This window comes from Anser anser (assembly GCF_964211835.1).
Source record: "Anser anser genome assembly, chromosome: 5".
Classification (NCBI taxonomy): Eukaryota; Metazoa; Chordata; class Aves; order Anseriformes; family Anatidae; genus Anser; species Anser anser.
The window spans coordinates 62,273,229-62,288,392 of NC_139725.1; the positions used below are offsets into that span (position 1 = coordinate 62,273,229).

At 42.1% G+C, this 15,164-nt stretch overlaps 1 protein-coding gene across 1 annotated transcript in view; it reads left to right on the plus strand.

Annotated features, from left to right (window-relative positions):
• Positions 1-3,172: 3,172 nt before the first annotated feature.
• The window catches only part of EXOC5 (exocyst complex component 5), a 30,761-nt gene continuing 18,769 nt past the window's right edge, over positions 3,173-15,164 (plus strand). The window contains exons 1-4 of the mRNA XM_083836586.1: positions 3,173-5,402; positions 9,973-10,064; positions 13,724-13,871; positions 14,272-14,466. Coding sequence (XP_083692712.1) covers positions 4,947-5,402; positions 9,973-10,064; positions 13,724-13,871; positions 14,272-14,466 — 891 coding nt within the window. The 5' untranslated portion in view covers positions 3,173-4,946. The remainder of the gene's footprint in view (positions 5,403-9,972; positions 10,065-13,723; positions 13,872-14,271; positions 14,467-15,164) is intronic.

Consider the following 15,164-nt stretch of genomic DNA (forward strand, 5'->3'; position numbering starts at 1 on the left):
CGTCTTTCTCCTCTTAAAACAATGGCAGTTACAAACACAGTGTACTGTGATAACATACAAGGTATAATTTGGAACAAAGAATGTTAAATACATCAATTATAGATTATACAAAAATATTAATGTATTCTGTAATAACTATTAATCTATTTAGTCAACATTCCCCAAATTTTAGTATTAAACAATAAAAGTCATTGCCATATATAAAAACATTCAAATTAATTGTACTACTGGTTTCTTTCCATGGATTCTGTATCAACAGTTCTTATGTGGGTTCAAAATTTTGTTGTAAGTGAATAGAAGTTTAAATTTTTGTACGGTAAGAAAATTAAGTAAAAATGCTCACGTAAAGACACTTGCAGACTATTTCTGAATGAGTCTTCTAACTATTTATTAGGTAGCTGGAAACAAATGTGGTGTTAGCACTACTATTTTTTAGTCTTTACATGCAAAAGCTGTACGAAATGACTTCTCCCTATTTCATTTAGAATACAAGAAATGGGAAAATACATGCAATTTAGCTACTGCTGGAGATTTAAGTCCCAAAAATAGTTACTGAAAAATGTATGAAGTGTGCAGAAAAAAAAAACAGTAAAGACCAAAATAAAGAACACTGCTAACACACTAATCTAATATGCAATAGTTTGCTATGCTTTCAAATTTTACCATATTAGAAATTCACTCACAACATACCAGGGTAAAATGAAATGAGAATTCAGTTTCCTAGTGCGCTTACAAGAAAAGCACTTTGGTGAGACTGGCACAAAAAATGCTCTCACCTTGCAATTCACCACTCCGTAAACTTGCCACATGTCCACAACATCTCTCTTGTCATACTGCATGCACTTGACCTTTTCAGTGATACAGACATTAACCTGAGGTTTGCCTTTATATGTGTTGGATCTCCAAACCGGTTGCTTCTCATCTGTAGGAATAACCTGAATGTCATCAAAAGAGCTGTTTAAACTGCTTATGTTTGTGTTCAAGGGGGTGCCGAGCGGACAGGCCTGTATAAGCAAGTTTCGAAGCTGGCCTATTTTTGCACTCATCTCAGCTTCATTTTTCCGGCTCGGAGAAATGTAGTCCAGAATGCCAAACAGAAGAGCAAGTCCTTGTGAGAGCCCACTGATGGTAAGGAGGGGTGGCCGGGGCTCCAGGGTCTCTTCAACCAGCGGAAGACAGGCATAGATCAGACCACTCTTCTGGAAAGCCACCACAGGCCAGAGATCCCCTCCTTCGACGCGAACTGAACGTACCGAAGAATGATCAATTCGGGTACACGTATCCCGATGCTCCACAAAACTCTGGTCATCTGTGAGCCTAAGTTCAAAGAGCAAGGCTTTAAGAAAATCGCCGTCGGATGGGATAGCCACATGCGTCGATCCGTTGAAGGCCTCTGCACGTGTTTCAACGGTGGGGTAACGCCTGCAACATGGAAATAAGAGTGTCTTATCTCAACTTTTCCAACCAGAATATCATACCAACAGGATTCCGAAAAGCAGAAGCACACCATCCCTTTTCTGGCTGTCAGAGAACGCAAAAACACCACAAAAATCTTTGGAGTATTGGTGTAGTCAAGGATGTGTTTCAAGTATCCGTGTAACTCCTGAAGGCCAAACTCCTAGAAGTAACCTTGAGCCAGCAGACACTGGCATTGTCCTGATAGAAAGAATGAGAGGATCACAAACTAAACCACAGTCATTATAACTATTTCTCATTTAATTAGGATTCATACTAGCAGGTGGATTTTCACGGGAAACTTTGAGCAAATGATTTTTCTTAAACGAAATGTGTATCTGTCTGTCTACTGTCTTGTTGCACAAAGGTATATAGGACGTTTAAATGACACTAATGAACCCAAGCATGGCCTACCAGTGCAATGAAACTTCAACAACAAAATATTTCTACGAGGTGAGATCACATGGAAGACAAGCTTTTAGACGCATCAGAACATGGATGCTACATGTAATCAAATTCAACTACAAGAGCTTTTTCCCTACCTATGGTATGCTACTGCTCTAACTCTGCTACTCTGCTAAACCCTGTAAGACAGTATCACTGAAGTTACTTACGTCCAGGCTTTGCATTGCTGTTCTGAACTCGCACAATAGATCTGCAGCAGTTGCTTTAACTAATTAACAAGATTACCTACAAATCTTTACAATACTGTAAAGCCAAAAAGACTTCACCGTGAATAAGTCCAATAATTTCAGCAACAGTTGCATGGTTTTTGTAAGGGGGCAAACTGGATTCTACAGTGCAGGTGCAATATGCGTGACTTAAGAGCTGTTATGGCTGCTTCATCATTTTGTTTTTTTGACATTGGAGTATTTAAGATGTAATCTTCATGTTTCAGAGACAAAGCTTTGTATATTTTAAATTTGCTATGTTGTATCAATGTGCATATTTCAATTCAAATTTTCTAGAGATAATGTTTGTGAAAAATCTTATTCTCTTCTGAAGCAGTATTTTTTTAAAGGAAAGAGGGATGAATTTCTTCATAAGCTAAACTAAATCTATCACGAAGAACTAAAGAGTTGTCTTTTAATAAATAGCAGAGAAAAGAAAAATGATTACTTCCACTAATGCATTGGTTTTCACCCTTTTTGGAACTACAGACTCCCCTGACTCTCCCTTAATTTAAGTTTGATAACGGGCTAGCTTTTCTTTATTCTTCTTTGTGGATTCCCATAGTAGTTATCTGTGGACCCTCAAAATTTCTATCACGGGTTATATGCAGGGAACTAGAAAAATCACTTCATGAATCACCTTGCAGTTGATCTGCTCTCAGGCCATATGCTTGTTTGTGCTCAGGGCCACACTTACAAATGAAAATGGGAGAAACAAATCCATGGACACGTGAACCTTTACTTATTCTCCTTGTTAAGCAATTTTTTTAAAGACATGTTGACAGGCTGTTTCTTAAATTGCCATGGAACTTGTAATCCCAGCAATGTAGTACTTTGTTTTATCTGTGACCTCCACATGTAACGTCCCCCTTCTGTTCCTGAACACTTGCATGGCTCTTATCCTATTGCCTACAAGTCCCACCTACATCATCTTTTCTTAACTGCGTAGCAGAGTCTTTTGCTGGAGGCAGCTATGCTTCCTCATGCTTATTTTCACTGACTGTGCTTTTTTGTTTGATTCTTAATCAGGCATCTAGGGCTTTTTTTTTTTTCTTTTCTGTAAGGAAAAGGGAAGTGTAAGCAGAGAGAAGCCTGAGCTACAAAATTCGTAAACAGGATACTGATGACAGTAAAACGCCTCCCTACAGTCTCATGTCTATTTTGAACAGCAAGGAAACAGTGTGATTTTGCTGCTTGGAAATTTATGAGGACTTCCTGAGCAAGGTTGTTGATAAGATGCTGTACGAATGTTGGTAAGAATCTCTTATTTTCAGCAGCTGTTTCCAAAGCAAAGGAAGAGGACATATTTCAGTCTAGTTTTGTCTGTCTTCTGTCCCAATCTGCCTGCTGCATTTGCTGAAGCCGTCCCCACACCACAGCAACCTTTTCCTCTTCCTACTGAACCTTCTCAGCTTTAGCTGAGTCATTAGATGATTAGTTAGCCCTTCTGATCTTGGTTTTTCAGTATTTCCCTCTAGAAAGTGATGAAAACTTAAAAAGATGAAAGTTTCCATGGATGAATGAGCTTTGGTGATTCAAGAGAGAGACCGTACTTGTTGCCTGAATTAAGTTATGATCAGCTCAAAAAACTGGAATGCTTTGATGTCCCAGATGTCTTCTCTAAGGTTAAAGATCAGGGCTCACGTATCTCCAGCTGAGTGCCTAAGTCCCGAAACCAACAGTTTCCATGTGATCCAGCATTCTTTATATTGTCTACGCGCTTTGTTGAATTTAAGGTCAGTTAGGAGGATAAACTTGGGGTTTCCACAGCCCTATTATTTCCTCTGGGAACTTGAAAGATCTAAGTCTGGAAATCACTTGAAGTATCAAGTTGAGTTTGCCCTTTTCAAAGGAGCGCTATTCCTTGTCTCTGCCGCTCACTGTGTGACAAGTTACTTCACATATCCCTGCCACCCGCCCCCCCGTCCTCCATGGTGATTACACTCGCAGACTTTTGGGACAAGGCTTTCTCTTTCTCTGTGTTTGTAGAGGGGAGGCCTCATCTCTAGTCCCGTAGGTAATACAAGGACTACAATACTAATCCTAAAACAATCAGAGGAATGCCCAATGTGGAGAGCTGTCTGCACCCGAAAATGGAAGATACTGCACTTGCTCTTTTTTTTCTATTTCCTTCTAGGTTCTCTCTTCAGCTTTTCTGAATTCAGGTGAGGACTGTAAGTCACATCTTTATCCAGGTCCCAGCATTTCTTCTTTCCCTAGCCCCCAGTTGTTTTTCCTCTCGTTCTTTGGTACCGAGTCCTCTGGAATCACAGAGTGCAAGGAAAGGGGCACAACATTTCCCAGACTGACAAAACCAACTCTCCTCGCCCAAAGTCTTACTTAAAACTGTGTAAGAGTTCTGAATAGTAACAAAAAAAGAAGTCCTGCTTTGGTTCACTAACTTAAAAACCTCTTTGTATGCAAAGATTAAAATCAACTTGAAAGTTAAATTTCTGCCTGAAAATGCTGTATTCTCAGTACAATTACTGAGCAAGATTAAGAGTTTATAAACAAAATGCGTGCTCTGTGCCCTGCCTGTTCCTCTGACAGTATTTCTTTATGGCTACTTTGGCTTTTTCGTCAATATTCATATCAAGGCAGAGAGCAGCTTGGCAAAATCTTTCAAAAATTTTAAGATTTAGAAGAGAAAGCAACACAGGAAGAGGAACGGAGTCAAGAAAGCCCCGTGCGAAATACAGAAGTTGTTAAAAATAACAAGATAACCCCCCAGCGATAAAAGCAGAGCGCTGGGGCTCCGCAAGGCAACGGGGGGGCTGCAGGGGGTGCCCGGAGCAGCCTCAGCCCCGCTACAAGAGCGGCATGCCCCCGCTGCCAGCTTCCCTTTCCCCTTCCAACCCCACACCGAGCACAACCCCGGCGGCAGCGGCCCCGCAGAGGGGTTTTACCTGGAGAAGAGCACCGCGCCGCCGGCCCGGGGGTCGTGCCTCAGCACCCAGAGCGCCCGCAGCGCCATGGCGCCGGGCAAAGCAGGGGGGGGGGACGGCTGCGGGCAACGAGGGGCGGCCGGGGCCGGGCAGGAGATGGCGGCCGGGGCCGGGGAGGAGCCGGGAGCTGCGTGCGGCGGTGGCCGCCCGGCGCAGGCCCGTTTCCGGCGGGTGGAGGCGGTGCCGAGGCGGCTGCTGCCGGTGGCGGCGGTGCCGGGGCTCCGGGACACAATGGGAGGCGGCCGTGGGGCGGCGGAGGGCCGCTGAGGAACCCCCCCCCCACCCCGCCCCAGCCCTGCGGGCCATGGCCGCCGCGGCCGAGCTCTTCGAGGTGGGTGCGGGGGGGGGCGGCGGCTGGCTGCGGGTGGGGAGGGCCCGGGGAGGGAAACGGGGCCTCCCGCCCTGATGGAGGGCGGGGGTGTGCACCGAAAACGTGAGGAAATGGGGAGGGTGAGGGGGTTTGGGTGATGGGCGGCGGGGGCGTTGTCCCTCCTCGCCCCCCAGGTGAGGGCTTGCAGCGCCCCTGATGCGCGGCCCCCTTCTCCTGGGGGTCCTGGGTCTGTGAGGGCCTGGCTGGCTGGTAAAGTAACCCATCTCCTCCTGAACACGCACATCGGGTTGACCCTGGCACCGTAGTGTCCTAGTGCAATTTGTGCCTTTGAGAATAAGGAAATACCTCTGCCCTGCCTTGAGCTGCTGTGGAACTGAGGTGCAAGGAGCCAATTTGCTCGCCCAAGGCCACAAGCAGGAAATCGAACAACGCGCCGGCAACTTCTCTTCTGGCCTGGACCATGGCATTTCAGGATGGGATCTGTGGTTAACAGGCGGTGTTTGTCCCCATTGCTAGTGCTGGGGGTGAGGTATCGGTACCAGATGTCCTGTGTTTGCTTGTTGAGTCACTCAAGAGCCTGGTGTTCATTTGGTGTGTTAACACCAGGACTCGCTTTCCCCAGCCTTCAGGAGAGGCCTCACGTCTCGCTGTAGGGTCCTCTATATGCGGCTTACATAAACGCATTGTGCTCGCTTGTGTTTATGAATCACTATTCTGACACACGAGTGTTATGACTCATGTCTTATTGCTTGCCTGGTTTAAAAAAAAATAAGAATAATATAGTATGGTCTAAGCAGGTAGATGCCAGGCTTTATACCTTCTCTACACCTCCTTAACACTCTTCTCTAGGAGTCTGTTCGTTTCTCAAGATGACGACTGTGGTTCTGTTCTTTGTGGTATGGTGAATATGAGATGACTTGTATGTGGAAAGAAAACTGTCTGTTTTGGCAGTGTTGGATCTCGCAACAACGTGTTTCATTTTGCAATAGCAATAAAAGTGGAATTGCAAAGTAGGCGAGAGCTTTGCCTAGAGATAAGGCTTGAAATGTTGTTTTTCAATATGGAAACCCAGATTTCTTTCTCTCCTGCTTTCGCTTCTCTTTCACTACAAAGGCAGGAGAGGTTATATGGACGTTAAATAAATTAATATTGCCTGGTATTAGTTTGAGGTGACTGCCATAAAGGTTAGAACATGAAGATACTATGGGAGTAATCCTGAGCCAAATACTGAGGGTGGTATTTGGCTTCAATGTTTACATGAAAGCATGTTTGAAAGTAACTTTCAGTATAGATATATAGAATTATGTAGAAGGATCTGTGCTGAAAATGGACATGACAGGGACTCATTCTCCTATGTATAATTCAACATGTAATTTAAAAATAATTATCGCTAAACTGGATTTTAACATGGCTAGGTCCAGTTTAGTTTCATTTATACAGACCAGATCAAACCAGGTTATCATCCACTTCAGGCCTATCTCTTATTAAATCAGTAGTATTGGCTGAATGGATAGGATCACGTTAATTCATCTGGAGCTAGAGCGAAGTTCAAAGCTGTGAAGAAATCGACTGTTGAGGCTCATCAGATAACAGGCAAAGAACTTGCAAATGACATTTGTAAAAACTGATTTTCAGCAGTTTCTGCAGAACTGGAGAGGAAAATTAAAATAGGAATTAGGCTGTCAGATAGCTATAGGTGACCATATTATCAAGATAACATTAAAAAGTCTATATTAGAGGTATTTTAAACAAAACTAAAACTTTGGATTTGCAGTGGGAACATTTGAAATCATGGAACCATGTCTTAAAATGATCATCCCAGGCTTCATTTATTCTTTATAAATCAGAGAGATTATTTTTAGTTTACCCTTTGTGAAAATTCAGAAGAAGGAGCTCATTTCTTACTCTGCTGGTCAGCATGCTGCACACCATAACATCCCCTACGGTTACCATTTGAGTAATACAGAACAGGGTTTATTTATATGACAAAGGAGACCTGACTTAAAGCTTCTTTCAGTCTATGTAAGTGTTCTTGAGAAACAGACGCGTTCCAGAGTAATGCCCTTTTAAAATACTATGGCTGCATATAGTAGTGATTCTGCCATCATTTAGGTTTGACTAAACTAATTAACACCCTCTGTTGCTGTGTCAAATTGTTAAAACACAATGCAGGTTTGCAGTGCGGATGGTGCAGAAGGAGGGAGGCAGGAGGAGTGTTGCAGGAGAGCAGGGCACACAAAAGGACAGCGGAGGGGACACGGGTGCTGCAACTTAGGTTTGGTCGTGTGGCTGGGCAGCACGGTTTGGTTAGGAGTTGACCGAGTTGTTTGTTGCTGGCATTTGGGATGTAGGGGAGGGAGCTGCAGACACTCTGCGTTCACGTATATTCAAGGGAGATTTAGAGGAGAACAGAGGTGTAATGGATAGGGTGATGTTGGCACAGTTATTATTTCTTGAGGTTCTAGGGTGTGTATATCAAACTTCCTTAGGAGACAAAGCTTTGGTACTCTGGCTTGCAGAAAAGCCCTGTAAATACTGTCTGACCAAAAAAACCATCACTATAAGCACTATCACTATATATATTTATGATATATATATATACCCACTCTCCCTATATATGCATCCATAGATGTATGCACACAGCATCACTAAACAGTGCACCCTCTATATAAGGGTCTTCCACAGAGTTGTGCTTGACACTGGTGTCCTTGTAAGTGGAGCGGTACTCCAGCAGGATTACGGGATCTTCAGAGGAAAAGTTGTGGTTGTGATTTTCATATAAAGGAAAAGTGCTGAGAAGAGCCGTAAGGTAATTATGAAGCTGGAGGACTCCCCTGAAGGGAGTGTTACTCTATTGAATGGCTCGTTTCGCCTGTAATTAAAGTTGCAAAAACATTCCCAGACATTGAGATGTAAAGGTGACTTAAGGAGAGAGTTTATACTTAGTATGAAAACATTGCATTAAAACTTTTGATGAAAAGGACTCAGGTAAAGGAAACAAGGTTGTGCATCAGGAAGAACTGGGGCTAAGAGCTGAGTGACTTGTACCCAAGTACAAGTCAGCCTAACTGGCTGAGCAAAACAGTTACTCTGGTCAGTCTTTGAAAGAGGAGTTACCGGGTGATCTGCTGAAGTTTCTGCCCTGTCTAGCAGGATTCTGCAAGTTGCAAAATATATTTTTAAAGCTTTTATATTTCTGTTTAATATCTGGGCTTGACTGGATGGGGCGTAATGTGTTTTAGGAGAACGCTAAAGTGGCTTTATTAATGTGAGCAATGACTGGCAATATTTGCTTTCCAACCCTTGCTTTTAGTTATGAAAATAATGGTTTTCCCTCCCTATTATTTCTGTCTGTCTGTCCCAAGCTTTATCAAAGGCAGTGATGTTGTGTTTGTGTGTTTCATTATCAGAATGGAGTTGTGGCACGTACCACTATCAGCCAGAGCCACTCCTGGCTCGGTGTTGGGTTGTGTTGCACAGTTTTAGACCCATTGCTGCGTGTTCTGTAACAGCTTTCCGTGAAGTCCTAAGGTCTGCAAGAATACTTCATTTACCAAGCTCAGATATGCTAATATTAGCACCAAAGTGATACAGCTGGGTTACCAGTGAATTTGAAGGGATAAATAATAATGTGGGTTTTATTTTAAAGGATAGGTGTCGTTACGCTTTGTTTTGGGCACTTAATGTTAACTATGTGAAGAAATGTTTGAGCTGATATGAGGTCAACTAGAATATGAGCTCTTGGTTTTATTACGAGGTCTCTGCCTTCAGAAAACATTGTCATGTGGGAAAATAATCTTCTTAACTCTTCACTGTTGTGCAGTATTTCTTGAGGAAGATCTGGCAAATATTATGGGATAAACTTGTGTAACCTTGTGTTTTTAGCATCGTTCAGGCCCCGCTTTCTTGGGAAAGTAAAGTCCGTTGTCTGTTTTTATGCTGCCTTTGTTATTTTCCCTTTTATCTGCTTTGTTTCTGCAGCTGCAGTTGGATGTTGCATAGTGTCCCGTGGCAATCTGGCACTGTCCTTGGTCAGGGCAATGCCTTGGTCAGTTTTGCTTGCGATGACATGTTGCGAACTGAATCAGAGAACTGAGCATCTGCAAAGAAAACGTACTTTGCCCCATAATTTTTTAAACAAATCTGTTCTCTCATCTGGTTTGCTGCACAATGAAAAGCTCTTGGGCTGCAGCGGAGTCTGGTGCTCTCTCAGTTCTCAGTGTCTCAGATCGGAGTGGCTGCTGCATGTGTCAGATGCTTTGTAATGACAACCCATAAGCTCACCTGGAAATGACTACAGGTAGCGTAGAGCCGCCTCTTCAGACTGTTAACAAAGCACTTTCTAGTAGTCTGACAATTGCTAGACTGGATGTTCAAACCCACCACACTAAAAACAGTGCTCTCTCTTAAATATGTAAACATAAGAAAGAGGTGATGGGGTCATTGTCAATGCTGTACTTGCTCTTGGTTGTAGTAAAGCTTCTAAATACTTTCAAAATGATGCGTAAGCAGCTGCCTAAGGAACAACCCTGCTATGGCACGTTGTAAAGAGTTTTTATTCTGTGGCTAGGAGCCTTTTGTGGCAGATGAATACATTGAACGCCTGGCATGGAGGACACCTGGAGGAGGTTCCAGAGGTGGAGAAGCTTTTGATCCAAAAAGGTAAAATAAAATTGCATAATGGTCAAAATGAATGCATCTCGAATTGTACTGTTCTATTACACGCACAACAAAAGGCCTGAATGTGGCACTGGTGTGTATCCAGTGAAATACCCATCTGGGAGAATTGCTAGAATTTGTGACAATGAGCCAATTATTCAGAATCAATTATTTAGTAACAAGAGTAGGGAAAGTCACTTTCTGATTTAGACCTTTTGAATAAAGGAGAATTGATGTTGTTTGTCTTTGTCGGACATGAATGTTCTGAAGCACAAAAGTTTCTGGATTAAAGCATAATATTAGGCTTTGCTGCTATGATAGTTAAGTCAATTTAATGAGCTTCTTGCTAGTTTAGCTCCCTACACTGACTTGTAGGACCCAGTAGTTTACAGTATTGGTGCAAATACAAGGCACAAACAAACAGGATGGGAGGAAAGGCCGGAACATGGCAATGTTGGCTTAGATTGTTTCAAACTGAATGTGCGCGCTACAGTCTGAACCAAATGAACAGCTTGCCTCTGCTGAATGGAGGTGGACTTGTGCCCCTTTTCCTTGCACTTAGCTGCATGCTGTGATGGCTCATCTTGAGCCAGCTCTCGGCATGCGGTCCTGGGATAAGCTAATCCACTTGACTAAAAAACTAACCTGACAAAAAGTCATCTTCTTTTCTAGCTGAGTTGGCAATTCTGGGGGAACAGAAAAGCCTAGGAACAGGTGCGAAGGGAAGAAGATGGTGTGTCTGTGAGCTGGTGGCAAGGAGGAATGTGTGTGAGGAAAGGAGCGAGGTCAGGAAAGTGGGGAAGGAAGAAGCAGAGCAGGACCTTCTCCTCTTGCTTGTGGTGAGTTGGCTTGGCTCTGTTGAGAAACCTCACCCTAAGTTAAGAAAAAAGCTTTCTGGTTTTTGGGCCAGGAACAGGTGGGAACTCAGATGCATGATTTTATACAGTAGTTTTCAGCACGGAAGCTTCTGTGCTTTGCACTTCTGGATCTTCTTCCGTTTTCAAAAGAGCGACCATTTCAAGTAGCGCTGCATCTTAGCTTTTGTACCAGTATTAGTATTCTTTCTGGAGATGCAATTAATTTAAATGTTTTCCTTTTTCAAATGGTTATAATTAAGGAGGTGAGCTTGATCGTCCTCCTGTTATTCTTTTGGAATGCTTTTGAGCTAGGAGGCTCAACAAAACGTTTAGCTACCTGAATGTTAATTTACATTATGATGGTGAATTAATTCAAAGTGCAGTGGTTTAGTGACTTCTCATTCACACAGTCTTGTTCCAGATTGAGGTCGTTTGTAGTAACCTAAGCTGGAAGTCTTAAGAAATTTAGGAATTACCAATTGTAGACAATCTGTTATTATTTGAAACAGATATGAAATGCTTCTTTAGGACAGTCAAAGGACATTCATTCAAGAGCAGTCTGGCTCTTTGGAGAAGGGGGGCTGTTGCTGGAGTTCGTAGCAAGATGATGAACTGTTAACATTGAATTTAAGGCCAGTATCCTATGGAGATCTTTACATGCAAGTTAAGCAGGAAGAAATGTGAATATGAAGAAGCCTGGAAATATGCAGCATTGCTTCCTCTAGCTCTTTCTCCGCAGTTGTGTCTGGTGTATACTTCAGTGTAGTTAGTGATTGGTACTAACTCCAAGTCAATGTAGCTTCTCTTAATTTGTGTTGGCTTGCTTGTGTTAACTTCTGTGATGTACTTTTATATGTATCAGGACAAGTGGGGGATTCCTGCCACAGTAAATAGTTTACTTGTGGGATCTTCTAGTATGGGGAGAAAGGGAGGTAAAAGTAATACCAGAAGGTTTCTGTTTCTTTTTGGTATATGATTTTTCTTTTCCGTTTTTAGAAAGTGGTGCTTTCTTTTGTTGTAGAAAGTATGTTGAATTCCTTGTTTCTGGTCTGAGAAACCTGACCAGCAGCTACCTCTTCTATTTGAGCATTTTCCTCTCTTGCTATATGTTGAATGCTATTGCTGACTAAATGCTGAATTGGCACAATACCTACTTAAAAAAAAACCAATCAACCCCCCAAACTGAACTGAATTAGCTTGTAAAATGAATAGAAACTTTCTGTACTTCTCTATGATTTTGTTTGAAAGTATGCTTTGTGTTACTTAGTATCATTAAAATTTTATTTTAAAAATACTTTTCAAAACTCAAGCCTATTCCCCATAGTTTTCTCTGGAATCTAATGCAACGTGCTTACCTTTTGCACTTCTAGCAAGCAGGAAATGGAGGAAAGAAGTCATAAGCACCTGCCACAATCAAGGTTCTCTTTAATAAGTAGTGACTTTTTCTGGTCACTTACTGTTGTAAAAATACCAATTGAAATACTATTTTTTTTTTAGTATTACTAATTAGTTTTTTAAACTAATACAGTGAGAAAAAAAGGTGCCTCAGATGGTCTAAGCAGCAAGATAAAAACCCGTTCATTTTAGCAGAAATTAAACCTGAAAATTCAGTGACCCTCCATGCAACTAGAGAGAGTCACTTTATATTATTGAGGTGTTGCTCAGAGAAAGCCCTCGATGTTGGCCAAGAGGTGCTGTAGTCATGAAGTGCTGAAGGAGTCATGTGAGGATAGAACAACGCATTCCGCTTTTCCCTTCTGCTTGCTGAGAGTCTCTGTCAAGTGCAAGGGGAGCCAGGAGAGGAACAGCATGCTCGTTCTGCCTTTCAGCAGTACTGCACGTTGGAAGGGCATCAGGTTCACAGGATACCTCCTGAACAGAGTATATGTGAAAATGCAGATTCCTCGGCAGTCTGGAAGAAGCTCCCAGGAAAGGATTCTGACTTCCTCCCAGTTCTGCTCTGACATGAAATATGGACAGCAGACTTCTCCAATCTTTCATGTATTTTCAGTTATTAGTGTAAGTTTTATGGCTATGGAGGATGTGGGAATAGTCAATTTCCTGTGCATCAGTGACTGAGATGTTTAGAAAAATAGGAGCTGAAAAATTGACTGGAATGGGACAGAATGGACAAAAACAGGAATGAAAGAGGGACACATTGAGAATCGAATGAAAAAGAATAGAGGAAATTGAAGAACGCATTCAAATACACTGTGCTGGGAAAGAGTAAAATGTGAGTCTGAAAGTAAAATGAAAGTGATGGGAAATGGCAAGGAAAAAGCTTTAAATAGTATATGTTATAGGAAGAAAAGAAACAAAATCAGGAAGCAATATGGTTATAACCAAAACAACATTATTAGACTATGTAGTTGCATTCATTGCCTATTAAATAGACAATGATTTACAAGTTTATTATAAAATCTAGAGTACAGTAGAAAGTACTTTACTGTTATAACCCCTACATTGAAGGGATGTAGCGGCCTAAGCTTTCTTTGCTTTGATAAAATGTATTTAAGGAAGATGGGGATAGAGGGATTCTTGTGCCAGTGAAAGAGCCAGGTTCTTGAGCAATCAATGTTTAACCATTTCCTCCATTCTCATCTACCGTTTACATGATCACAAAGCTTTTATGTAGACATAGAGTTCTACACAACTAGGATGGTGCAGTTTAAAACAAAATAGCCTTCCAAAGGTAGGCATGACTACGTCAGCCTTGTGAGTTTTTTTTATTTTTTAAAAAGCTCTCTGTGTAAGACGATGCCTTTCAAACTGAAGTCTGCTTTACCGTATTTTATTTTAAATCAGATTATTGGAAGAATTTGTAAATCACATCCAAGAATTACAGGTAATGGATGAAAGGATTCAGAGAAAGGTGGAGAAACTCGAACAGCAATGCCAGAAGGAAGCAAAGGAATTTGCCAAGAAAGTACAAGAGCTGCAGAAGAGCAACCAGGTAAAATCTAAAGCGTATAGTCAGTGCTAAGCTTTGAAACTTTTAAAAGCATCACGTGCTCCATTAACATTTCTTGGTACAGTGTGCTACTGTTTGGGGTAAAAATAGAGGATTTGATGGAAAACAGTTTCCCCTGTCAGAGGGTGCTTATCTGCATGTTCCATTAATGAGCGTTAGCTAGTCCAGAAGTAGTGAGTCTTCACAATAGCTTAATGGAAGGCACTAAACTTTAAGCAGTTATGTGCACTTAATTAGCGGTTCCGAGTAGTTCTGCAGTTTGAGATAGCCTGGAAAGCTGATGCCTGGCTTCCCCGCGCTTCTTACCGATATAAATCTCGTGCTTCCTAAAGCACGGTAAATGGAAACGACGAGAATTGTGTCCGTGTGCATGTTCTCCCAGGTTGCCTTCCAACATTTCCAAGAGCTGGACGAGCACATCAGCTATGTAGCAACTAAGGTCTGTCACCTTGGAGACCAACTGGAGGGGGTAAACACGCCACGGCAACGGGCTGTGGAGGCTCAGAAGCTGATGAAATACTTTAATGAGTTTCTGGATGGAGAGCTGAAGTCTGATGTTTTTACAAACTCTGAAAAGGTAAGAGCTGTCAGCGGGATGAAAGCAGTTCAAAGCAATAAGCAGTACTGCCCTAATTACAAGCTGCTACCATGACTTACCATGGTCAGACTTCAAACCAGTGAGTGACTGACTTGTTAAAGTTGCATTGTTCTGAAATGTAAATTAACAACACTAGGCTGCAGATTGCTGATAAAGCACTTGTATTCAGTGATGCTTAATGTGGCAATGTTGGCATTTTTCATTTTATGAAATTATCAGAGATTTGAGAAATGCTGGGGAGGCAACTTTAGAGCCTGTACAATATCTGCCTTTTCTTTGAACCCCTTGCCTCAGATCCACCCTGTAATGCAGAATGTTTCTGAATACAACTTCTTTGTGAAACTTTACTCTGTTGGGTCAGTCCACTGGCCTTGGATACCTTTTTGTCACAGCATGCCTTGGGGCTTTGTATAGTCCTGTTGTTATGTCTCCACCCTCTGAATTTAGAGGAACCAGGCAGGAAAACTTCAAAGAAACGTTAAAGCATTTTGTTTTTCTTATGCTTCAAAAGTATGTTCGTGATGCAAATATAATCTGAGGGGTCTGACTAATAGAAATAAATTGACGGAATAGTGTCCAGCTGTAAGCAAAAAGACGCATTCACATTGTAGTAAGATAAGTAGGTTTTTTGTGTGTGTGTTTTGGTTTTGTTTTGTTTGTTCCCCCCAAGTGTGTCC